The sequence below is a fragment of the Saccopteryx leptura genome, chromosome 3 (genome assembly GCF_036850995.1).
Source record: "Saccopteryx leptura isolate mSacLep1 chromosome 3, mSacLep1_pri_phased_curated, whole genome shotgun sequence".
Classification (NCBI taxonomy): Eukaryota; Metazoa; Chordata; class Mammalia; order Chiroptera; family Emballonuridae; genus Saccopteryx; species Saccopteryx leptura.
The window spans coordinates 228,378,072-228,405,293 of record NC_089505.1 but is presented as its reverse complement, the minus strand read 5'-3'; the positions used below and the strand labels follow the sequence as shown (position 1 = coordinate 228,405,293).

The window sequence follows — 27,222 nt, the reverse complement described above, 5'->3', positions numbered from 1 at the left end:
CCCACTGTGCCACCACAGGTCAGGCCCATATGTCCTTTATGTATGCTAGTGATACAGCTCCTCCCTTTTTAATGAAGACCTAGATGTGTTTGTAACAAATTGAATTTAATTTTGAAATAGCATAGTAGGGCCCCTTGCCAGTTGGCTCAGTGGTAAAGCATCAGCCCAATGTGTGGATGTCCTGAGTTCGATTCCTAGTCAGGACACACAGGAGAAGCAACCAACCATCTACTTCTTCACCCCTCTCCCCTTCTCTCTCCCTCCCTCCCTTCCCCCCCTCCTTCCCTCCCTCCCTCCCTCCCTCCCTCTCTCTCTCTCCTTCCCTCTCTCCCCCTCTCACCTTCCCCCTTTGCCCCCCCATCCTGCAGCCATGGCTAGATTGGAGCAAGTTGGACCCAGGTGCTGAGGATGGCTACATGGCCTCCACCTCAGGCACTAAAAAGAGCTCAGTTGCTGAACATCGTCCCCAAGTGGGCTTGCTGGGTGGATCCTGGTTGGGGCACATGCAGGAGTCTATCTGTTTCCCCGTCTCTCACCCTCTTGCTTAATTATAAATAAATAAATAAATAATTTTCCACAATCTGACATTAGACTTTTTTGTTGTTGTTGTTTTTTTGTTGTTTTTTTTTGTATTTTTCCGAAGCTGGAAACGGGGAGGCAGACAGACTCACGCATGCACCCGACCGGTATCCACCCGGCATGCCCACCAGGGGGCGATGCTCTGCCCATCTTGGGGGCGTCGCTCTGCCGCAGTCAGAGCCATTCTAGCACCTGAGGCAGAAGTCATAGAGCCATCCTCAGCGCCTGGGCAAACTTTGCTCCAGTGGAGCCCTGGCTGCAGGAGGGGAAGAGAGAGACAGAGAAGAAGGAGGGGGGAGGAGGGAGAAGCAGATGGGTGCCTCTCCTGTGTGCCCTGGCCGGGATCGAACCCGGGACTCCTGCACGCCAGGCCGACGCTCTACCACTGAGCCAACCAGCCAGTGCTAGACAATTTTTTTAAAATAATAAATCTTATGGAGAAAAGTGATGGTGTAAAAACCCATATAAATCTCTTTAATGATTTATGATAATCAGTTTTAGCAGATGATGTGTTTAATATTTAAATTGTTGTTTGTCAATTAAAAGGAGCCATAGAGCACATAATAGAAATGACCATCATTATGACATTTTGTGTAGAAACAATTAGGTGCATTTGATCTAATATCCTATCCCAACACAGACTTTTCACAAAAATTGTGAAGTGAACCACAATTTTTTCAAATCTTTTAATGTAATCTTGTACACTTTCTTAAATATTATAATTACTTATTTACCTATATAATCAGGTAGTCAGGAAAGGTAAACATTTAAAAGTCAGATATATAGGCCTGACCTGTAGTGAGCCAGTGGATCAAGCGTGGACCTGGAATGCTGAGGTTGCTGGTTCAAAACCCTGGGCTTGCCCAGTCAGTCACATATGGGAGTTGATGCTTCCTGCTCTTCCCCCACTTCTCTCTTTCTCTCTGCTCTCTAAAATGAATAAATAAATAAATAAAAGTTTTTTTAAAAAGTCAAATATACATTTAAAGAAAAAAATAGACTTTGATTATTATTGCTTTCATTCTTCTTTATCAAGGAATGCAGCTGGATGCTGTGCTTTTCTCTGAACTAACAACAGTATTTCATTTAATAATGTTGGAGAAACAGTGGGTTACAGTTGCTACAGGCAATCATCTTGCCACCTACTCAACTGCATTTAGCTGGGAGAGGTGGTAGAGCATCAGGATTTGATACTTGTCCCATTGGTGCTTTTAATTCCTTTTGACTCTAAACACTTTCTATTTTATAGATCACTTTTTTCTATCTTTAATATTTGACTGACTTTGCATATTTTTATTAATAGTTATTTTGAGCACATCTACCTATTAAAAATCAGATGGTAATGCTTTTGATTTCAGTGATGACACAGCCATTAGTGTCCCAGCAGATTTTTGAGTTGAGGGCAGGGAAGGAAATGATAAATGACCCTTTGAATATTTCAGATTTGTTCTGGGATAATTCTGTGTATATGTATCACAATATTTTTAAAGATATTTCTGTAAGAAATCAGCTTCTTAAAATAACATGAAAACCAAAAGCAGAATCACTTCGATTATCTTGAAAATGAGGTAACAGTAGCTTTTCCAGGAAGGTATCTTTGCCTACTAGTGAGAATATTGTTATTTCTGGGTAGGGTTTTCATTACTCTGTACACTTCTTCTCCGTGTTGAATTAAAATTTTGTAGGAGAAAGTGAATAAGCAGTTTGCAGGTGTTAGAGACATTCATTTTGAATTTCTTTGGCTACTGGTCTGGTTTCTTCTTTGTGCTATGAAGTACTGGTTTGTCTAGTTCAGTATCCAGATAGCTAATTTCAGGTCAGTACACAGAAATGTTTTCCTGGGCCTACAGGAAGATTTGTAAGGAGGGTGTATAAGTTAAAGAAGGAAGCTCTCTGGTAATTGTTAGCAAATTATAAGGTAGCCCAGAAGTTCTTTCCATACTTTTCAGCCTTCTCTTCTCCTGCCTACTCCTTCTTCTCCTGCTGTGCCCCTCATGTTTTTCTTGATCTGTTTGTGTGTGTGTGTGTGTGTGTGAGAGAGAGAGAGAGAGAGAGAGAGAGAGAGAGAGAGATGGGCAGACAGGAAGGGAGAGAAATGAGAAGCATCAACTCTTAGTGGTGGCACTTTAGTTCATTGATTGTGTTCTCATATATGCCTTGACCAGGGGTTTCCAGCTGAGCAAGTGACCCCTTGCTCAAGCCAGCGACCATGGGGTCATGTCTATGATCCCACACTCAAGCTGGCGAGCCTGCACACAAGCTGGCTATGTCGGTATTTCAAATCTGGGTTCTCAGCATCCCAGGTCGATGCTCTATTCACTGTGCCACCACTGGTCAGGCAAATTAAACTTGTGCATGACAAAAACTCTCGAATGTCCTAAAATGCTGCTTTCTAGAAGCAGGTGACAGTTTCAACTTAAGTAATTAAAAATGTGTAAAATGGAACTAAGGTGAATAATAAAGTCAATATGAATTAATTCATATTATAAGTTAATTCCAGTGTTCCACTGCAACAACAGAAAATTAGATTACCATATTTCCCCATGTATAAGATGCGCCCTTTTTCAAAAAACTTTGGGTCTAAAAACTGGATGTGTCTTCAATGGTTGTAGATTTTTTTTTACTCGCATTTCCCACTTTTTTGCATTTGTTGTCTTTGTGTTCATTGTTACCGGGTACATTACAGTAGGTTACGTTTTGCCACATTCTGCCCAGAAATGGCTCAGAAAAGATTTTCGTACAGTACTGAATTTAAGTTAAAAGTGATCTAGTTTGCAAAAGTGAATGGAAATTGTGCTGCTGAACATAAGTTTGGTCCTCCTCTAACTGAGAAATCAATCCGAGACTGGCTACAGGAAGAAGAAACCCTACTGAAAATGCCACGGCAGAAGGCCAGGAGAGGCAACTCAGCAAAATGGCCTGATTTAGAGAGGGAATTGAAGATATGAATTGAAGAGCAAAGGGCAATTGAAATTCCTGTGTCCACAAAGATGGTTCAGCATGAGGCAAGAATTGCTGATGAAAAAGAAGTTACTGATTTCAAAGGAGGACACAGTTGGTGCTTCAGGTTCATGAAATGGAATGGACTAAGCATGCGTACACGCACCAGACTTGTCCAAAAGATGCCTGAAAGCTGTGAGCAGAAGGTCCTTGAATTTCATTGTTTTGTCATTCAATGTCTGTTTGAGTTGGGACAGATTGCAAATATAGACAAAGTCCCTCTTCAGTTTGATGTCCCAAGTAACAGAACTGTTGATAAGAAGGGGGTGAAAATTGTAACTGAAGACAAGTGGACATGAAAAGAGCCATTATACAGTTCTTCTAGCTTGTTGTGCTGACAAGACCAAGCTGCCTCCTATGCTGATTTTCAAATGCAAAACAATGCCAAAAGAAGACATTCCTCTAGGAGTGACAGTCCATGTTCATGACAAGGGTTGGATGGATCAGGACAGGATGAAGATCTGGTTTGAGAAAGTTTGGAGAAGGAGATCAGGTGGGCTCTTATGCAAACTTCCCTATTGGTGCTTGATCAGTTCAGGGCACACAAAACAAAAAACACAAAGAAGATTGCTGCAGAGCAAAAAACAAAACTTGCCATCCTACCTGGAGGCTTGACATCCCAGCTCCAAGCACTTGATGTCAGCATTAAGAAATCCTTCAAAGCTGCCATGAGAGACAATGGATGAAGTCTTCTGGAGACAATTTGACACCAGCAGGAAGAGTGAAGAAACCAACTATAGGAGAAGTTTGTACCTGGTGAAAAGATCCTGAGATAATATCAAGATTTAGATCATTGTCAAGTCATTTAAGAAGTGTGGTGTTTCAAATGCCATAGATGGAACTAAGGATGAGGCAATATATGAAGACAGTGATTCGTCATCAGACACAGATGAGGACAAGCTAATGGATGGGAATTTTGACAGTGATGAGGAGTTGTATGAATTTTATGATGAATAAAACTTGAATTCAATAACTTTATGTAATACTCCCCCCCCCCCCAAATTTCGGGCCTCAAAATTAAGGTGCATCTTATACATGGGGAAATACGGTATTATCAAGTTAAACAGTATGTTTACTCAAGTCTTTTAAGGACCTATATCTGTTTTGGCAAAATATGTGGTCTAAGTAGCTACAACTTAGATGGTTCTATAATCCCAAAAGGAATTTATGAACATGTAGGATAGATTTTACACTGGTGCTGTTTGTGTGTCCTCAAAGCAAACTCCAGTATTCAGTGTCATAATTTATTATACCTGCAGATTTTTTTTCTTTCATTTATTTATTTTTTTTACGAGAGAGAGAAAGAGACAGGAACATCAATCTGTTCCTGTATGTGCCCTGCTGGGGATCAAGCCAAGCCTGTACCTCTGCTCTTTGGGATGATGCTCTAACCAATCAGGCTATCCAGCCAGGGCGATACATGCAGATTTTATAAGATAAACTACTTTTAATTGAGCAAGAGATTAAAAATCCTAAAGTTATCAATTAGCCTTAGCAGTCATTAGCTCAGTAGAATGTCAGCTTTTTTTTTAGTATAAAAATTAAAGTCTAATGCATGTGAAATGTTTCTCTGTGTCTTGGCTTTAAATTCTAATGGTTCTTTTTGGGTTATCACTCTTCTCTAAAAGAAATGCTGTTCAGAGTACACCATTGTATTACAAGTGATGAGAATATCTGCCTACAGACAAGCCTGAGGTATTTATAGAGCTGCATTTAAGAGCCTCTTAAAGGAGAGACATGAATCATACCCCCATTTGAATAAGTAATGAAAAATACACCCCAATTCTGAGAGAAATTTATTTTGAATTTTAATGATAGCAGGTTCACCTTTGCTAACTTTTTGGTAATGTCACTATGCTTATTTAACTTTTACCAGCTTGAGTTTCATAGCATGGGTCCTTTAACTGCAAATCAAGATATAGCTGTAAAGAGTAGCATAAGAGAAATTGTATTTACTGCACAATAAGAAGGTGTTCCTATCTTGAGCAACACGAGGCTTCGCTTACATGTTTTCATTTAAATTTATGTAGGCTACATAGATACATTTTTTAAAAAGGAAGACCCCCCAACTACAAAAGGGTAATCTTTGTAAATATCTCTGGACACCTTCTGTGTTCAGAGTACAGTGGGCATATAAATTGGCAGAACACATCATGTGGTGAACTTTCATTTCAAAGCTGGCTTAGGGAAACCTGCCTAACATTTTACTAAACAGTTAGGATAGTATTAAAGATTATTTGACTTGAAATTTTTTTATCGTTCATGAGCTTATGATTGGATAAAAAGCAAATTGACATAAGGATGAAGAACTAAGGCAGGGTTTTCTGAAGACAGTAGAGCTATGACAGGGTAGGTTCTTCTACATCTTAACCTTGCTTTGGAACCTAGAACTCCTCAGATACAAGGGCATCACTTTTCTTTTTTTTTTCAACTATGACTAATTTCATAACTTGACTCACAGCTCTAAGAGAGGAAAGGAATGAGGACTGGTAAAAGGAAGGAATTCTCACATAATGACAGGACAAAAAGCAAGGAAAACACTGGAGCATATGGGGGCTGCATAAGGGCTTATATGTTAGAAAAAGTGTGGGTATCTCGGCAGAAATTAACTGAGTTGTTAGGTGTAAAAAAGGAAAGGGTGAGGGGCACAACATTTACTTAACCACTTCTTTGCCCTCGGAATAGTATCTTGGCAAAGGTAACATTCACCTTCTGTGAGACAGATACTTATAACTTCTGAATGCATCTCTCCAAGTATTAACCAACAACATTACATTTAGTGTGTAAGTGTGAAGAAGTATTGCTTTCTGAAGTGATAGAATTCTTGGAATAAGACACAGTGGCTGTCAAAGTAACAAAATTAGAGCATGGCTTCTAACCACATACTTTTATGGCCTGTCTAAACAGCAGACTAGCTCCAATGTGACACATTTGAAGAATAAGGCAGAAAGGAGTCAGAGGGTACTTTGTGACTTGGAAAGCCTTGGAAAATGGGTATGATTTCAGAAAGTTGACAGAATGGGAAGGTAATGGCATTATGCAGAGGGAAAAGAGGATATGAATTAAGATGTGATGTTGAGAAAGAACATAGTAGGTGGAGGCAGTGGTAAGGCATTGGTTGTTACTAGAAATAAAATTGAGCCAGCCCAGTGAGGCCAGATAATTGAGAACCTTTAACACCAGAATGTCCACTTGGTTTGGTGGATAATAAAGAGACATTATGGCACCTATAAGGAGGAAATAACCATTTTCTTCATCATGCAACCTAGGCTGTCATTTGGGAAGGAGGGAGTATGGTAGGGTTTGACTAGTTCTGTATTTTCTTTTGAAACAGGATGAACATAATCATAATGATTATGTAGATGATGAGCACGGATGGAAAAAGGGTAGAAATTATAAACAAGCTTTGCTGCCTGTTACAAGTTGTGGTTGCCAGAGATATGATGCACTAAACCGGCGGGGGTCGAATGACCAAAACACAGGGGTTGCCTAAAGCCATCGGAAAATACATATTTATTATACAATACATTTTTAAATAAAATATGTATTTCCGATGGCTTTAGGCAACCCCTGTGTTTTGGTCGTTGGACCCCCGCCGGGGTCGCGACCCACAGGTTGAGAACCGCTGCACTAAACATTTGGTGTCACCAGAAAGTAGTAATATAAGATGATGTAATGAAATCATAACTTTTTTTAAAATTTTTATTTATTGATTCTAGCGAGAGAGGAAGGGAGGGAGAGAGACAGAAACATCGATCTGTTCTTGTATGTGCCCTGACCAGGGATTGAACCAGCTACCTCTGTGCTCTTCTGGACGACACTCCATCCTACCGAGCCATCCGGCCAGGGCTGAAATCACAACTTTTGAATAGATATTCTATAAGGAAAATATTTCTCATGGAGCTAAAACTAGTCACATAAAAGAAAGAAAGGAGTTGTTACCAAGTTTGTGATCCAGAAACCTAATCAAGAAATGCCCATTGCAAGACAGTTATTTCACTTAAGGTGTTTGCTGTTGTTAACAAGAAGCATGGTGTCCAAGTTCAAAGGCAGTTTCATGTGGTCTGGCAGGACAATATACCAAATGGATCAGCCTTGTTTTCTAGCTCTTTGGCATCTACTGAATAATTTTGGTGACAGACCCATCCCTATATAATGCTGCAGACTAGCTTGAGTATTGTGTAGAGCAGATCGGCAGTTTTTTAAACTGCATTTCTCTATAGTAGGGAACATAACGGGCAAGAAACCTGTTTTGAAGCCTATCCAAAAAAAAACTCCACAGGATAAGAACTCATCACATGGAACTTAACTCTTCCTCTGTTGTTGTTTTTAAAGCTCTGCACAGGACCCAGAGAGAGAATGCTGTCTGGTGTGGGTGTATGAGTTCAAGAAAGAGGCTAGACGAAATCTGAACTTGCTTTAGACTGGTTAATAATTATGTGGTAATGAATGTGTGGCACTCTTGTTTCAAAACAAAAACCAAGTATGCTGACTTTATCTTTTCTGTGTGTGTGTGTACATAGCCTGTCACAGAGGAAGAAGTTTTATAAATTTAAGTAGTAACTTAGTGTTTGTTTATATGTTGACTTTAGAAGGTTTTTTCTAGACATTGGTAACCACCTATGCTAAGAATCTGCACTGACTGGTTGCTCTGTAAATTATAAACGGTGCCCGTGTAGGAAAATGGAAACCCCATTATGTTCTAAGCTTGGAATCTCTGTACATTGGTAAAGGCTTCCAGAAGGGTTGCAGATAAAAAGCAGACTGATGTTGACCTTCAGTAGCAGGATGAAGTCTAAGGGGACGACCTGAGCAGTAGAAAGACAGTATACAGGACTTTAGTGAAGGGAGGGCAGTTAGATAGTAACAATAAAATTTGGTGTTAATACAACAGAGTAAATAGTTGTTATTTTCAATAGTATTGTATATTTAAGTTGTATTTGCCTGATTTATTCAGTTATAAGATAACAGAGACCCTGTCAAAAGTACAGAATCTTACCCTGGCCAGATGGCTCAGTTGGAGTGTCGTTCCAAAACACAGAAGTTACAGGTTTGAACCCTGGTCAGGGCACATGCAAGAATAGATCAGTGTTCTTCTCTCTCTCTCTCTCTCTCTCTCTCTCCCCCCCCCCCTTTCCTTCCCCTAAATCAAAATAAACATTTTTTAAAAAATACAGAATGTTGGCCCTGGCCGGTTGGCTCAGCGGTAGAGCGTCGGTCTGGCGTGTGGAAGTCCCAGGTTCGATTCCTGGTCAGGACACACAGGGGAAGCGCCCATCTGCTTCTCCACCCTTCCCCCTCTCCTTCCTCTCTGTCTCTCTCTTCCCCTCCCGCAGCCAAGGCTCCATTGGAGCAAAGTTGGCCCAGGCGCTGAGTTTGGCTCCATGGCCTTTGCCTCAGGCACTAGTTTGGGTCCCATTGCAATGGAGCAATGCCCTAGATGGGCAGAGCATCACCCCTTGGTGGGCATGCTGGTGGATCCCGGTTGGACACATACGGAAGTCTGTCTGACTGCCTCCCCACTTCTAACTTTGGAAAAAAAAATACAGAATGTTGAAACTCCTAGAATCAGTTTCCAGATAGGAACCTGGGGAACTTTTTTTTTTTAAATCTTGAGTAAGATTTAAGAAATACCGTCTTAAGCCAATTCAGTAAGCCTTAATGTTGACAAGTTGTCATAATTTTAAGTTAAAGTGTTGCATGCAATTTTCTTGTTCAAGTAATAGATATAACCAGGTCATTTGGCAGAAGTATGATAAATACTAATGTTGATAAACTCATAATTTTAGGGTCAGTAGCTTATCCTTTGTGTGGAATTTTCTGTCCAGTAGAAGATATTAGGTACTATCATGTGGACTTAAAAGTACACTGAAAGGGAAGCAGTATTTATGATCCTGAGTGTCAGGACGGCGTTCTGTCTGTCCCACCCCACGCCCACCTCTCTGTGTCTCCTGCCCTGTTTTGTTCTTGTTTTTCTTCTTGGTCCCTCCATTACCTCGCAGAAAGTACAGTCTTAGGTTACCAAAATTTGCATGCTAAAACATGAATTAGCTTGTTTAGGATATAATGTAAGACTTAAAAGGTGACCAGGCCTCTGATTCTATCAGCAATGGAGCTGTTTTCCTTTCCAAGTCCTCATCTGAGTTGTGACTTCATTTGGCCCAAGTGTGGCAGCATCTCCCACTTGGCTGTATAGTCTCTGCCTTGTTCTATACCAGCTGCCAAACCAGGCAATCCTCTTGCTCCAGTAATGTTTCATGTTGGTAATTAATTCTTTATCCCTAGTTATTACAGAAGTTTGAGTATTTACTTGTTTTTGTATTATTTCTCTCTGGATGAAGCAATTCTGAATACCTTCATCTTGCCTTAGCATATTTACTACCACAAAATCTAAAAGACTTTGAGTTACTGAACCTGAAGTTAATATACAGTGTTAAAAATCTTCATTGTCTATTTTACATCCCCATCTCCAAGTAGGAGATTATCAATCTTAGAACATCCTTTAGTACTTTTGGTATATGTACTTTTCCCTTATGTCTTCCTTCCAGAAATGTGTATTCTTTAGGAGACTTGTCTCATCCAAGAACACTTAAATGCGCCTGACCAGGCAGTGGCGCAGTGGATAGAGCATCGGACTGGACGCAGGGGACCCAGGTTCAAAACCCTGAGGTCGCCAGCTTGATCACGGGATCATAGACATGACCCCATGGCTGCTGGCTTGAGCAAGGGGTCACTCATTCTGCTGTAGCCCCCAGTCAAGGCACATATGAGAAAGCAATCAATGAACAACTAAGGAGCCACAATGAAGAATTGATGCTTCTAATCTCTCTCCCTTCCTGTCTGTCCCTATCTATCCCTCTCTCTGACTCTCTCTCTGTCTCTGTCAAAAAAAAAAAAAAGAACACTTACATGCATCCTCAAAATACTAAAACATCAGCTATCTTTGTGCAATTGAAGTTGTGCACAGATTTTATTCAGAGGCCAATCGAAAAAGAAACAACTGAGAAGAAAGATGCCTTTTCCTTTTAACGATTATGTTTTTCTCTTTGGAAACAGCTGGAGGTTATTTGTCCAAACCTTGTTGGTCTTTTTGCTTTAAGCAAGTCTGGTCATGGTTCCCAAACAAGAAACAAATCACACTGTCCTGCATTCCTCAGAGAGGTTACAATCCAGCTAAGCAAGACAGAAATCCAGGAGAAGTAAAAACAAGTGTATCAGACACTGTCACTCGGTGATACAGCCCAGGAATGGGACAGGCAGGAAAACCTCAATTTCTAGGAAAAAAAGAGTTGATATTTTGCAAACTTGTGAGTGGATACGATGGCTTTTTCTCTCTGACAGAGAAAAAAATGTCTGACCACCTTCTGGTATCTTCTAAGAAAAGTACCCCATGTCTCTCCTCTCTGTCTGCCTCACAGGCGCATCCCATTATGACCTGCCTACTCTTTTACATTCATGCTTACACATTATCACTCATGAGCATCTTAGGTTTTCTTGATGCTGTTTCTCAGTACTGTGGCAGATAATCAGGATGACGGGCTGCTTGGTCATAAGCAGAACTGGGATCACAGCAGAGTTAAATTCTCAGGGGACTTCTGCTTTCTAGTCATTAGAAGACAAGATGTGCTTACTTAGGCTCTAGAAATGAGAGTAGTTTTTTCCCCCCTCTGTATCCCTGTATTGTCCTACCAAGTCTTAGCTTTCCCTGCCTCCTCCTCTCCAGTGTCACTGTCTTCTTCCACACTGCTCTAAGAGGCAGTAAGGTCACCAACTGCCTAAATCTTTCCCCAAGTGCAAGACTTTAAGCACGTGACACACATTTTGGCGAGATGAATCACATATCCAGTCCTCTTATCCCTGGAGAGGTACACGCCTAGGACTTTACCTGTACATTTCCCCAGGGCTCCTCTGGGCATGCTCCTTGGCCTCAGGCCTGTGTTCTTGGCTGTGTGCTTTAAGATTGAAGTTCTTCATATACTTCAAGGTTTAACTACCCCTCTGACATCATCATCTGCCCGTTTGGACATCTGGAAGAGTAAGTAAGGCCTTTCCTCTGAAGGTTCCTCATTTTTTCTGTCCTTCCCCTTCTCTTGAAAGGAGGCAGGAGCCTCCTTTCACTTCTCTTGAAACCACTGTTTCAAAAAACATTTCCAAGCTATCAAGCCTCCTCTGCCTCCCTTTTCACCATTTGTTCTTATTTCCTCCTCCTATACCTTGTCCTAAACCCCACAGGGAAGTTGGTCGTCTAATCCTTGACTTTGCCCTGATCCCAAGCTTTTGTTCCACCTCCCATCCATCTGGGAGATAAGGTTCTAAAAATGGGCTCCCACCTTGCCCAGCCATCCCTCTCTCCCCTGAAGTCCTGTTCATGAAGTTACAGAGCACAGTTGCATATTATCGGTAATAATTGTCTGTCTTACCATATCACATTTAAAGTGTATAATAAGTTTGTACATTGACACTGTAATAAGAACTTTGCTGTCTAATTTGGAGAGTGGTCTTCATGTCTAGCTTACTCTGGGGAAGCTTGTATCTCAGTCTTTACCATTCAGGATTGAAGTGAGTCAGGGGTGATATACATTAAATAGTACATTTTACTTTTTTTTTTTTTAATGAAAACTATTTTTCTAGAGCATCTAAACTAATCATCCAAGCTGTTAGAAGGCTTTCTCAGAAATCAAGTTTGAACTGTCTGGAACTGTATCAGACCCTGAGAGAGTGTTTTCATTGTGAGTGGCAGCATTGATGGGCTGTAGCTCTTATTCAGGCCTCCACCTTGTTCACTAGTTCAGCATTGACTGTGGTTTTGCCTGGATTAAAACTTGGTAATAGTAAAATTTATAGTAAAATATTCTTCCAGAAAGATGCCTGGTCAGTGTTCATTTAATAAATCTCCTTTCTTTTTCATTTCAGATTTGTCCTATATGTGCAGCATTACCTGGAGGCGATCCTAATCATGTCACAGATGACTTTGCAGCTCATCTTACACTTGAACACAGAGCCCCTAGAGATTTAATATCCTTTTAAGATGCAACAAAGGAAAACGTTGTTTGTAACAGTTGTCATTTTGATTATTTTTAAGTACAGTATCCCCAAAGAGGAAAACTAACCTCCAATTTAGTTTATTTGAAGTTTTTCTAAAAGTGACTCAGTGTTGAGATGCAATTTTGTATTTCTCTTTTTATGTGCTATGACTTTTATATGAACCATGCTCATTAAGTAAAAGTTGACTTGTTCATCATTGTTATTACTTATAATCAGATATTATAGGATAATTTCACCAGGTTATAAGTCTTCAGGAGGGTGTTTTCATACAAAAAAAGAAAAATGCTTATCCAAATTAAGATCTGATTAATAAGGAGAGTTTATTTGCTTTCCCTTTCTGGTCTCTGCTGCCTTTTCCTGCTCTAGGTGGGATGGTGGGCAGGTGTGCAGTTGGGGCTCTTTTCCTTTTCAGTGTCCCCTTCTTCAGAGAAAGTATTTCCTGCCTGGTCTCTAGTCGGATAGCATACAGTCAGGCCTTCCCCAGCCTGTTTACAACCCTAACAGTGCTCCCTGTAATCTTCCAGAGTTTACTAGCCCATCAGAGTAATTAATTTTGTAGGCTCTGTGCTTCTGGTTTCAGGTTATGAATTTTTTTTCTAAAACTATTACTGATGAACTTAGGGTTCTTTTCTCACTTAAAGATTTCAGTGTTCATTGCATTTTGAAGCAATTCAAGTACTAATCACAACATTTTTCCCTGCTGGACTTTCTTCTTATTCTTTTGAATGCCTCTTGGCAATTATAACTCAACTTTAGCTCTTTTGAAATAGAAACTGGTTTGGTGGTTTTCTTGTCCAACGGCTCCCATTCCTTGCTGACAGTCCTAATTTTCTAATTGGAAATATCACCCTTTAGAGTTACAGGAAGATAAGTAGAAACCAATAGAAAGTAAAAATAGGGACCCAACTTGAGATATTAGAATGTCAGCCTGACCTGAGCCAGTACTCAATGAATAGTGGAAACTACTCGCTCTCTCTCCTGAGTGCAGGGACCCTGAAAGCAAAATGAAGAAAGCAGTGATTATTTCTTTTTAAGAGCATTAGAAAACTCAAATGGGCCAAAAAAATACTTAAGCCTTTGAGTCACTGCATTTTGTGTTAAACAGTTCTCTAATAAAACCCAGAAGGATTGTGCTTGATCCATGCTTCACTCCATCTCCATGGAGAAGCTAGGCATATAATTTAAAATCAAGCTGTTATCCTAAATTTTTTGAGCAAGTTCAAGGGCTTCTAGTGAAATTGGTATCTATTCAGTAGAATGTCCACATCATCTATCATTCATTTCTTCGATATTTTTTCAAAAGAGTCTCTGGTTGACAAGAGATTAAACTATTTAAAGTATAACAGTAAGAGAAAGCATCTGCTACATTTTAGATTCCAAATGAGTATTACCATGAAATTATAGAAAACAGAGTGTTGGCATAGCAGTTATCCTGGGGCCATACTAATGTTTCCAGGTATTTCAGGTGTGTGGTAGCTTTGTTTGACAGGAGAGAGGGGCTCTCTCTAAGCCTCCTAAGCACCAGAACTGTTTTTTTTTGTTTGTTTTTGTTCTTTGCATCAGCAGTATTGTAAAAAAAACATAAAGACAATTTAAAACTAGTAACCTAGAGGACTCTTAACTTCTGAATTTAAATTATTCATACTATTCATACTGTCTGTAAATCTTACTACAGACCATAATTGAGATTTAGTTAGCTTATATATTAGTATACTCTCTCCAGATATAAAAACTGATGCTTATTAATTGTGGTCACTTTAAAATGAACATTTAAGCAATTTAATACTGAGCCTGATCTGTGGTGGCACAGTATATAGAGCGTCGACCTGGAGCTCTGAGGTTGCTCGTTCGAAGCCCCGGGCTTGCCCAGTCAAGGCACATAGACATATTTGAGAGGCAGCTGTAGGTTGATGCTTCTGGCCTCCCCTTCTCTTTCTCTTTCCTCTCTCTCTCTAAAATCAATTTTAAAAAATTCAATACTGAGAGCATGGTAAGGAAATGTCTCACTATGGGTATCTGGGTCTCTGACCAGGTGATGCCTTTCATCTCGCCTGGAGTGTTATTCTGTTTATTGTAGCTGGAACCAGGAGGAAACTTCTTCCCACCTGGACATTTTTTCCTTTGAAAACACACCACACACACACACACACACACACACACACACACACAATACAGGTACCCTCTCACATTGCTTTATATTTGAGTGGGGTTTTTTTTTTGTTTTTTTTTTGTTTGTTTGTTTGTTTCTGAAGCTGGAAACGGGGAGAGACAGTCAGACAGACTCCCGCATACGCCCGACCGGGATCCACCCGGCACGCCCACCAGGGGCGAGGCTCTGCCCACCAGGGGGCGATGCTCTGCCCCTCCGGGGCGTCGCTCTGCTGCGACCAGAGCCACTCTAGCGCCTGGGGCAGAGGCCAAGGAGCCCCAATGGAGCCTTGGCTGCAGGAGGGGAAGAGAGAGACAGAGAGGAAGGAGGGGGTGGGGGTGGAGAAGCAAATGGGCGCTTCTCCCGTGTGCCCTGGCCGGGAATCAAACCCGGGTCCCCTGCACGCCAGGCCGACGCTCTACCGCTGAGCCAACCAGCCAGGGCCTGAGTGGTTTTTTTTTAAGAGTTACTAGTCCTTATAGGTATGTTGTAACATTTGAGTTCTAAATTAATTAGCCCTTATAGATATGTTATAACATTTGTATACTAAATTAAATGTGCTATTTAAAATGCTTAAATGTAGGAAATCTCCAGTTATCTATCAAGGACTCAAGTAATTTTTTTTTTTTTCTGTCTGTCAAGTTCTTGGGTCCTTTTCTTAACTTTGGTGTTATGATGAATCGAGTGGTGTTCGACATGTACGTAGAATGTTTCACCCTGGCCGAGGATTAGGAGGTCCTCGTGCTCGTAGATCAAACATGCACTTTACTAGCAGTTCTACTGGTGGACTTTCTTCTTCTCAGAGTTCATATTCTCCAAGCAATAGGGAAGCCATGGATCCTATAGCTGGTAAGTTAGTTTCACATCAATAAAGGAAATGGTCGGGGAGGGAGCTTCCTTTAAAAATATTTGGTGGGGTTTTTGGTCCTAATCTGTCATTGCACTCCTATATTCCTTCACAAAATTTTAAGTAGAGAGTATTTTTAAAATAGCATAATGTAGTTCATATTATTCTGGCATTTCTTTATATACTTAAAGGAATAAGATAATAAGACATGGCTCTAGGTTCTGTTGTGGCCTGTATTGAAACCCAAGAAAATTATAACATTTCAGTTGAAAGACTGCCAAAATCCCATGGTTCAACCTCCACAAATACATGGACAAGAAAACTAATTGACAAGTCTAAAGAATTAAGCTCTTTTCGCCTGACCAGTCAGTGGCACAGTGGATAGAGCATCAGTCAGACTGGGATGCCGAATACCCAGTTCAAGACCCCGAGGTCGCCAGCCTGAGCACAGGCTCATCTGGCTTGGACAAAAAGCTCACTAGCTTGGACCCAAGGTCGCTGGCTCGAGCAAGGGGTCACTTGGTCTGCTGAAGGCCCACGCACGGTCAAGGCACATATGAGAAAGCAATCAATGAACAACTAAGGTGTCGCAACGAAAAACTGATGATTGATGCTTCTCATCTCTCTCCGTTTCTGTCTGTTTGTCCCTGTCTATCCCTCTCTCTGACTCTCTCTCTGTCCCTGTAAAAAGATAAATAAAGTTGTTATAAAAAAAGAATTAAGCTCTTCTCATTTAAGAAAGTAAAGTAGGGATTTCTCTCTTCTTGCTTTGATTTGAGAGAGATGTGGACATACTGAAAAATATATATTTTAATAGATGGAAAGTCTTACTAATAAGATCTTTTTTGAACATGTAGTTTGTAGCAAATCGCAGGGTTTAATGTGCAAATAACTTGGAAGCTGGCCAGAGAATATAAGGTTGAGAGTCAAAATGTCAAAATTCATTGTAGGAGACATTGTCATCTAATTCCACAAAAGTCATTGTAGGTAATGAAAGGAGACTAGACTTTGAGTGGTGAGCATACTGTAGAGTACACAAATATCAAATTACAATGTTGTACACCTGAAATTAATATAATATTCACCGGTGTTACCTTAATAAGTTTAATTTTTTTGAAAAATTACTGTAGCCTGAGACTGAAAGACACAGCAAGCACAGGCAGGCAGTGAGGCCCCGGTTCTGAGTGCGGCGCGGTGGGTGTGCGCCTGGAGGCTGCGCTCGCCTTGCAGAGCAGACACGGCACTGAGGAGTGCCAGTCCGACAGAAGCCAGGAGCAGACTCGCTCAGACAGTGTTGAAGTGGGAGGTACATAATGTATAAAATCTTCGTTCTAGAGGTGCTTTGGATATGCAGTAAGCCCAATAAACTGAGTTTTGGGGATTAAAATAAATACATTAATTCAAAGGGAGTACAGTATTTATCTGCTGTCTTTGATAGCAGATTCTAAAACTAAAAGCAATTTCTGGGCTGATGGTTGCCAGATGGGAGGGGAGTAGGGGGGTGAAAAAGATGAAGGGATTAAGAAGTGCAAAGTGGTAGTTACAGAATAGTCTGATGTGAAGTACAGCATAGGGAATATAGTCAGTACTATTACAATAACAATGTATGGTGCCAAGTAGGTACTGGGAATATCAGGGGACACTTTATAAAGTGTAGGATTGTCTAATCACGGATATACACCAGGAACTAATACAAAATAATAATTGAATGTGAACTGTAATTGAAAATTTAAATTTAAAAAATAATTCCGAGAGCAAAATTCAAAGTTGAGAAATTATCTCCATTACTTCAATTTTTTTCTGACAGTGAAAATTAGTTTAATGATGAATTATGTAAAAGAATGGTGTAAGAACTTACCCTGGGATAAAACAACAGTAAACAAAAAGATACAACCATACCTTAATGAGTGTTAATGCTGAAGGGTCTTCGCTAGCCTGGAAGTGTCGGCCAGGCACTTGTCAATTCCATGTTCACTAGACAGGCCCTCCAAGTGGGAGAAGGCAGTGACCGCACCTTCCTTAGATGAAGACACAAGGACGTGGCCGCATCACCCTTAATGAGCACCACCTATTGAAGCAAGAGCATGTGGGTCATCCCAGAGCGCTAAATAGGCTGTGCCGTCAGGAGCCCGTCAGCCTTCCCAAGTGTCTGCGGTGGCACTCTGGCACTCTCACTTACCAGAGAGAGAAGGCAAGAGTGCAAAGGTCAGTTAGAAACGACCCAGGTCTCTTGGATTTAATCTTAACTCATTCAATCATTGAATAAATGTTTGAATGCCTGTTCTGTATTAGGCACTGCTCCAAGAACCAGGAAGATTATAGACAGTACACTTGATCCCTACTGTTGTGGAGCTCATGTAAGAATTTATATTCTGATTGGAGTAGTAGATAAACCAGTTTAGTCTACGAAAATACTAAGAGAGTATAAATGAGCTCATTGAGCAATAATCTGTTATGTTTTGCTTAAAACAAAAATAATTGTATGTTGGTTAATATTCATCTGTGCACCCCCCACACATAACAACAACTCCCTCCAGGCAGTATTCAGAAAAGTATTGAGCTCCAAGCTGAAACTACACGTTGCTGTGGGTACTTGCCTGTTGGCCATCATTTTATTGTTCCTGGGGTAAAAGTGATTTGTACTATTTTGTTTTCTGCAGTATGTAAGTAGGCATTATCATCTTCGTTTCCTTTGGCAGAGCTTTTATCTCAGTTGTCAGGAGTGAGACGTTCTGCAGGAGGACAGCTTAATTCTTCTGGCCCTTCCGCCTCTCAGTTACAACAACTGCAGATGCAGCTGCAGCTGGAGCGACAGCACGCCCAGGCAGCGCGGCAGCAGCTGGAGACCGCACGCAACGCGAGCCGGCGCACTAACACGAGCAGTGTCACCACTACAATCACACAGTCCACAGCAGCCACCAACACAGCTAACACGGAAAGCAGTCAGCAAACCATCCAGAATTCCCAGTTTCTTTTAACAAGGTAGCTCATTTATTAATGTTAATGCCAGAAGCAATGTTTTATTAGCACTATGCCGGATTATGAAATAATCTTTTCTCTTTGTGCTTATGTATGTTCTTAAATACTCTGCTTTTGATGAAAACATTAAAGCCCATGGATCTCTAATCAAAACTGTATAGTAGGCCCTGGCCGGTTGGCTCAGTGGTAGAGCGTCGGCCTGGCGTGCAGAAGTCCCGGGTTCGATTCCCGGCCAGGGCACACAGGAGAAGCGCCCATCTGCTTCTCCACCCCTCCCCCTCTCCTTCCTCTCTGTCTCTCTCTTCCCCTCCCGCAGCCGAGGCTCCACTGGAGCAAAGATGGCCCGGGTGCTGGGGATGGCTCCTCGGCCTCTGCCCCAGGCGCTAGAGTGGCTCTGGTCGCAACAGAGCGACGCCCCGGAGGGGCAGAGCATCGCCCCCTGGTGGGCAGAGCGTCGCCCCCTGGTGGGCGTGCCAGGTGGATCCCGGTCGGGCGCATGCGGGAGTCTGTCTCTCCCCGTTTCCGGCTTCAGAAAAATACAGAAAAAAAAAACCAACTGCATAGTATTTCCCAAAAAATATTAAAAAATAATTTTTATTTAAACTTAAGTAGGAATACTGGTGGTCTTGTTCTAGCAGCATGTCATCTAATAAGGATTTTTTTTCCCAGATTGCCCATAAAACTTAAACACCATATCATTATGTATATGGGATGTATTAGATACATTTATTATCATAATTAATTTCTTTTTATTGCCAATTTCATTCTGCTGTGAAATATTAAAAGGTGCAAGAGAGGATTTCATAATATGTTGGTTTTCTCCTGAGAATTTATAAAGAAGCAATATTTAAATTCTTATGGTCTGTGCACAACAAAAGTAACGACTATAAAAAGGGTTTAGCACAGTGTAAAAAATACTCAGTACACCCAGGAAGTGACTCTACTGGATAGAGTAGAGTTCTTACTTCTGAAAACTACCATTAGCAACTGAATGTATTCCTGTGCTAAAAATCTCATGGGCATTTAATGTGACCTTTAAGAGTATAAAGGAGTTTAGACAGAGCAGTGATGAGTAGTAGACTTTGGTTTAATGGAGAATGAATCTGGACTAATTTGGGCTTTTAATGGAACAGAGAAAAATATAAAGTAATAACTGTAAAGTGAAGAAGAAAATTAGTGTAATACATCAGTTGTCTCCAAAATGCAGTGTAACGAGTGTGAGAAGAAAATATTATTTCTGTGCATATTTATTTTATCTCATACTTTCAGATCTCTCTGGCACATTTATAGTTATAAATAACATATTGTGGATGCAAAATAAAAGTTGTCTGTAGACCCCTTTGTAGAGCCCCAGCTTTGCCACTTACTAATTTGGGCCTTAGGCAGGTCGCTTAATTTCTCCAAATCTCAGTTTTATCATCAGTATCCTATGAGTGTTTTGCCTCATGAGAAAGAGAATTGTTTTGAGGATGAATTGAAACACTGGTAGGAGTATAGTCTGGCTAATATCCGGCGTAAATGCCCAATTAATGAGAGCCATTATTATTTGTTACGGATCTAAAGAGGAAGTTTGAAGTGGGGAATTTACCTTTGGATTATCTCTGCAAAGTCAATAACTGCCTGGTTATTAGAAGAAAACGTTGCTTCTGTATAAATTACAGAGCCACAGCTAGATCTAGCCTGCTGCTGTATAACCTTACCTGTAGTGCCAACTAAAAGCAAGCCTTAAACTTTCCAGACCTCGGTGCCCCTCAAGAAGGAGACCTGCCAGTGTGGACATCCCCTGAGAGCTCACTGCCCTCTAGGTGGAATGAATGTCTTGCCAGGGCCCTTTAGAAGAGACAAGTTCCTGCCCTTGCTTCATTGTTGTTTTGTTGTTGCTAACCCTATGCTCAGTGGGCTCGGTAATGGGGTTTTTCTCTGTGGCAGTTTCTCTGCACTAGACATCCAGTTTGCAGGGCGTGGTGCAGGCAACCTCTGAGTGCTTGCCTTCGATTCTGGTTTACACCTAAGGCAATATTTCCCAAAAAATATTCCCTGGGACTTTATATATTCTAAGGAATGTAAATAGTTACTTATGTTCAGTTTTCTTCATAATGAATAAGTTTGGGCAAAACTAAGTAACAAAAATAGGTTATTTACTGTTGGACTTCTCAGAAATTCAAATGGCTCTGTTGGTTAGAGCATCATCCCGATACGCAAAGATTGCAGTCAGGGCACATACAGGAGTCAACCAATGGATGCATGAATGAGCTGAACAACAAATCTGTGTCATACCCCCCTTTGTCTCTCTCTCCCCCCCTCCTCTTTTAATAAAATCAGTCAATCAATAAAAATTTAAAAAGAACTTCAAATAGTATATTAACATACATTGTGAATGTTCGAGAGCGGCTGCAGTGTCCCCAAGGGGAAATCCTCGTCTCTGGTCACGCAGCTACTATGTTTTATGGATAGGCTCAGGCCTAATCTTTGGTCTCCTTGGCCCAGGGCAATTCCTGTTCTTGTTGCCCTAGAACTGATGGAAAGGACACTTTTTTTGGAGATCCAAAATGATTGACCTTTTAGAAAGTAATCAAGTGTCTATGTCAGGTCTGACCTGTCGTGGTGCAGTGGATAAAGCGTCGACCTGGAACGCTGAGGTCACTGATTCGAAACCCTGGGCTTTCCTGGTCAAAGCATATATGGGAGTTGATGCTTCCTGCTCCTCCCCCCTTCCTTCTCTTTTTTCTCTGTTTCTGTCTCCTTTCTAAAAATGAATAAATTTTTGGCCCTGGCTGGTTGGCTCAGTGGTAGAGCATTGGCCTGGCATGCAGGAGTCCCAGGTTCGATTCCCGGCCAGGGCACACAGGAGAAGTGCCCATCTGCTTCTCCACCCCTCCCCCTCTCCTTCCTCTCTGTCTCTCTCTTCCCCTCCCGCAGCCAAGGCTCCATTGGAGCAAAGTTGGCCTGGGCACAGAGGATGGCTCTGTGGCCTCTGCCTCAGGCGCTAGAATGGCTCTGGTTGCAACAGAGCGATGCCCCAGATGGGCAAAGCATCGCCCCCTGGTGGGCGTGCCGGGTGGATCCCGGTCGGGCGCATGCAGGAGTCTGTCTGACTGCCTCCCCGTTTCCAACTTCAGAAAAATACAAAGGAAAGAAAAATAAATAAATAAAATAAAAATGAAAATAAATTTTTTAAAAAATTAAAAAGTGTCTATGTCAGATTTCAGTCTTGGTAATGGAGCCAGCTAGTTTTGTTAACCCCCAGTTTTCTTTTTCTTTTAATTTTAATTTATTGATTTTAGCAAGAGAGGAAGGAAGGGAGAGAGAGTGAAAGAGACAGGAACATTGATCTGTTCCTGTATGCCCTGACAGGGGATCAAACCAGCAACCTTGGTCTTTCAGGGTGAACACTCTAACCAGCCAACCTATCCAGCCACGGCTGCTAACCCCAGTTTGAAGCTCCTTACAAGCTTTGCAGTTACTTCTAGATCCCAAGTGAAGTTTGGCCAGTGGGAAAACCTAGCTCAAGGACAGATTTTATCTGCCTCTCAGGAAGGAAATATTTTGTCAGTTATTTTCTAAAAATCCAAACAGTAATACTGGAATTACATGTTCTCCAAAGGGTTGGAGCCTCAGCCTACATGTTTCTAGTTTTCCTGCTTACTGTATAGTCCTCTTACATCCTTAATTTTTCTATAGTGACTTTGATTTTAGATTTTTTCTTTACCAGAGGCCTTTTCCAGAGCTAAGGACATATTGAGGACATGTAGCATAATGGTTATTTTCCTATTCCATTAGGTACTTTCTTATAATATTCTTTTTTCTTTTATTATTTATTTATTGAGAGAGAAAGGAAGGGAGAGAGATCAGAAGCATCAACTTGTAGTTATAACACTATATTTGTTCATTGATTGCTTCTCATATGTGCCTTGCCCAGAAGGCTCCAGCCAAACCAGTGACCATGGGGTCATGTCTGTGATCCCACAGTCAAACTGGTGACCTTGCGGTTTTGAACCTGGGTCCTCAGCATCCCAGGTTGCCACTCTATCCACTGTGCCACCACCTGGTCAGGCTCTTATGATATATTAATTTGCTTTTAACAATAAATATCATCAGTCATTTACCTTCAGTGTAGATTTATGGCTTTTTATGTAATTACCTTTCATATCCTTTTGCTTTCCTTAACCCTTTGAGCAGTACGAACATTCATGTACGTCCTCATACCTCCTGACCATCCAGAGTACAATCAGTTTATTTTAAAAATGTGTAAAGCAACATTAAAAAAAGGCAAATGTATGTTCTTCTTGTTTCCATAAATTGGTTATCATTTTAAGTTAATAACACTGTAACTGGCCAGGAGTTTTTTAAAAGAAACTCACTCCCAGGGGTCAGCAAGCATGAAAAACACTCACTATTCAAAGGGTTAAGTTCTGAAATTTGGATCTTTCATTTGTTTTCTGAACCATGGATCTAATCATTCAGTGGTTTTGAATTTGACAGCTGTGAGATTTTGAGTAAGTCACTTAACCTCTTCTTCAGTTTCCTCCTTCTATAAAATGTGATAATAATGAGACTTAACTCATAGGAGTTAAATGAGATAATATAATACATACAAAAAGCACTTAGAGCCTGACCTATATAGTAAATGCCCAGTACGTATCCTCATGTTACTGTGGGAAGCCCTGGCGCCTGTCAGCACAGGTCAGACAGTGGAGGGCAGGTCCCAGCTGTGGAGGAGCGTGGACCAGGGCGTCTGTGGGCTCCGTGTACACCAAGTTCTCTGGCAGGAGTTTCTGCCCTGCATGCCTGCTGGGTGATCCTCTTTTTCCTGTCGCCATCTTCTCCATGTTCTGCTACTTTTCCTCACTCTAGTGCTCCAGCTACTTTATTTCTTTGCCACTAAAAGTGTAGAGAAATAAAATTAGTACTGAAACTAAGAATTTAGCTTAAGTCATATAAGAGGTTAGTAACAAGAATTCAACTCTTAATATCTGTAAGCATTCTGAGCCGTTGAAGCTCAAGTCAGTGCTATTACCAACCAGGTACTTGGTAGGAGACACGTGTGTGTGCGTGAGAGAGAGAGAGAGAGAGGGGGAAGTGTTTTCTTGCCTTTTCAGGCTTCTGGATATAGCTTTGTTTCAGGGAGAATTACATGGAAATATAGAAGTCAAAGGAACATTTAAGATTTTTTTTCAGGCCCTGGCCGGTTGGCTCAGCGGTAGAGCGTCGGCCTGGCGTGCGGGGGACCCGGGTTCGATTCCCGGCCAGGGCACATGGGAGAAGCACCCATTTGCTTCTCCACCCCGCCCCCCTCCTTCCTCTCTGTCTCTCTCTTCCCCTCCCGCAGCCAAGGCTCCATTGGAGCAAAGATGGCCCGGGCGCTGGGGATGGCTCCTTGGCCTCTGCCCCAGGCGCTAGAGTGGCTCTGGTCTCGGCAGAGCGACGCCCTGGAGGGGCAGAGCGTGGCCCCTGGTGGGCGTGCCGGGTGGATCCTGGTCGGGCGCATGCGGGAGTCTGTCTGACTGTCTCTCCCCGTTTCCAGCTTCAGAAAAATACAAAAAAAAAAAAAAAAAAAAATTTTTTTTTCAGTCGAATATTCTAGTCGCCACAGAATTTTTTCCCTAAATTTTGTTTTTGTAACCAGGGTTGCTACATTTCCATTTTTACTACCCACAGGTGAAATCCTGGTTAAGGAAATCACTAGTGCCCCAAGCATTTAATCTATTAGAATTTTTTTTATTTTATTTAGGAAATGAAATAAGAGTATATAAGCTTGAGGTAAACACCTCTATCGCATTTTGTGCCCATCACCCAAAGTCAGATCATCTTCCGTCACCATGTATTTGTCTCTCTTTACTCCTTAGGGAGTGTGAGAAGTCTAAATGTGTTTGTCTCACTGAATCTAATTAAAGCATAGATTGCACGTCAGGGTAACAGTATTGCTACAAGTGTGGGGATTTCATCTCAACTAGGGGAATGAATTAGTGCAAGGTGTTCCAATAATATACGTCTCTGGATTCTGTGTTTTGCCACCTATAAAGCTTGCACAATGTAGGACATTGCAGAAAGTAACCTTACCATTGCCCATTGACTTTTGCTTAATAAGATCTTTTCTTTTTAACTCACACAGGTTGAACGATCCTAAAATGTCTGAAACAGAGCGCCAGTCCATGGAAAGTGAGCGCGCAGACCGCAGCCTGTTCGTCCAAGAGCTCCTTCTGTCCACTCTGGTGCGCGAAGAGAGCTCCTCCTCAGACGAGGATGAACGGGGGGAGATGGCAGATTTTGGTGCTATGGGCTGTGTAGATATTATGCCTTTAGATGTTGCTTTAGAAAACCTAAATTTAAAAGAGAGTAATAAAGGAAATGAGCCTCCACCACCTCCTCTTTGATGACATCCCAATTCGCAGACAATGTCCTCTGTGCTGTATTTGCCAATGAAAGTGGACAACAACTATCTTGGGTTTGTTTGGTGATTGTAATTTCAGGTCTGTCACTCTTGTTACATTGTGTACATTCAAAAGGAAGAGAGAAAATATATATGATAATCATTTCCACTTAACTAATTTTTACTTCTAGCAGGTAAATGTAGGTAGCAGTGCAGGGGTGATCTCTGCTTCCTGTACCTTGACATGCAAAAGGCTCTCCTAATACTCCACATTCAAACTGAAGAGGAAAATTGAAATCTAATGAAGCTGCTGTGTGTATTTATGAATATTAATGAATAAAAACTGCTTGGATGGTTTACCTTAACTACTGCATGAGGTTTTTTGCAGCGTGCATGAGTTTTAATGACCTTGTTATTTAAAAAGTTAAATACAAGGAGTAAAACTTAAAAACCCAAAGCTTTCCCAAACATTATTCAATGGTTACACGGCAAAAGAGTTACATGATGAAGTAGCTTTTGAATAATGTCTGCCTGAATCACCTTTCTTTGTGTGCCTCCTACGCATAAAGCCAGCTCTGCAGTGGAATCTGGGAGTTGTCGCGGGTGTCGCTCCACCTGTGTGACTGTCCTGTCGTTCTGTTATCTTGCCCATGTGGAGCTCAGCCTGTCTCTTTACTTCATCTGTGGAAGACACACCAGTAAAGCTACTGTCGGAATCTGCTGCAGGGCGCTCGTGTGCCCTACAAACAAATCCTGTTCATATTTGTTTAAAGATTTTACTTTTTGTGGTTGTTTAAAATTTTCTCAATTGTTATATATGTTTTATTCAGGTATAGATGAATTTCATTTATTCACTGTTCAACAAAATTAACCTGAATTATGTTGTCTTTGTTTTTGAAAAAGCTCACATTCTCAATCATATTTTGCATTATTTATGAATGTGTTTCATAGTTTGCTGAGACAGATCATCAGTATCAGGGGAGCTTCGAGGATTTGCCTTCCCAGATTTTGTTGATACATATATTACAACCAAATTCTTAATGCTAACTTCAGCACCTTTTATTTATTGGGGGTTTTCTGGCATAAAAAGTAAAGCCTTTTAATTGAATCATGCCACCTATATGCCTATATTATTAATCCTATGTGTAAAAAAAATGTACAGCTCTTTTGGGTTTGTTTTGGGGTTTGGAGGGGCTGGGATATTTTTTTATTTTCTGTTGCAGTTTTTGTGCATAGATTTTCACAATAGCTCCAAGGCAGGGACAGTGGGTTTGGGGATTTGGGGCAGTTTTTGGAATGTAAATTTAGGACTTTTAAAAAAAGGTGCGCACAGCTTCTGATAAATTTATAACTAGACTTAACCTAATCATGCCTCGCTCCCGTTCTCATTCCTCTGAGCCCTTTCTCAGTCTCCTGTCCCGCAGTCCTGTCCTTTCCCGCGTGTGCTCCCATCTCTGCGCCAGGACGAGCATACAGACTTGAGCACCCTCTGGTGTTCTTCCGAGAACTGTGAAGTCCATGTTCATCTAAATGTAACCAAAAAAGAAGTCACCCCACATGTCTAAAAACTATTGCTTCTCCTCTGCAACTTCAGACTCCAACAGTTTCAAATATAATAGCTTTGTTTTCTTTAGTTTCTGTGACGGGAAGTGGTTCAAAGGAGGATTTTACAGCAGGCTTCTGGTTATACTGGAAGTCAACTCCAGTAGTGATTTTCTTTTTCTCAATTGGTTGTTAAAACGTTTCAAAAACCACTTTTCAAGCTGTGGTCTTTTCAAACACATCTTCTGCACATATAAGTCACACATTTCAATAAAGCATTTTCAAGACTGTTGACCACTTGAATTTCTTTGCTGTTGGTGAATTAGCCTAACCATTATTCAGAGATTTTATATCTCTAATCTAGTATTTTTTCTATTTATGCTAAACTTAAAGATCCTGATTTTGTGTGAATGCATTACTTTGGATGTGAGAAATAGAAATTGCCAATTACATGCTTTCCTTTTTCTGCACAAATTATGGGGAAATGTACCATCTTTTTTTAACATGTTTGAGGAAACGACTGTAAGTTCATTTAGGGCAATATAATTTAGGTGATGAACTTAACACTTAAAATTTAAAGGTTCGTAAGATTCCATCTCATGTAGAATACTGTATATTAATTATTTTTACCAGCTATTTTACAAATACCTCACCTCATCCTGTATGTAATCAATAATGATGTATTATCTTAGGGTAGAGAGACACAGACTA

General features: G+C 41.0%; 1 protein-coding gene across 1 annotated transcript in view; it reads left to right on the top strand.

The window, feature by feature from the left end:
* The window catches only part of KCMF1 (potassium channel modulatory factor 1), a 90,342-nt gene extending 65,008 nt beyond the window's left edge, over positions 1-25,334 (top strand). Inside the window, exons 4-7 of the mRNA XM_066377850.1 lie at positions 12,493-12,594; positions 15,448-15,622; positions 18,320-18,602; positions 24,712-25,334. Coding sequence (XP_066233947.1) covers positions 12,493-12,594; positions 15,448-15,622; positions 18,320-18,602; positions 24,712-24,973 — 822 coding nt within the window. The 3' untranslated portion in view covers positions 24,974-25,334. The remainder of the gene's footprint in view (positions 1-12,492; positions 12,595-15,447; positions 15,623-18,319; positions 18,603-24,711) is intronic.
* The last annotated feature ends 1,888 nt before the right edge of the window (positions 25,335-27,222 follow it).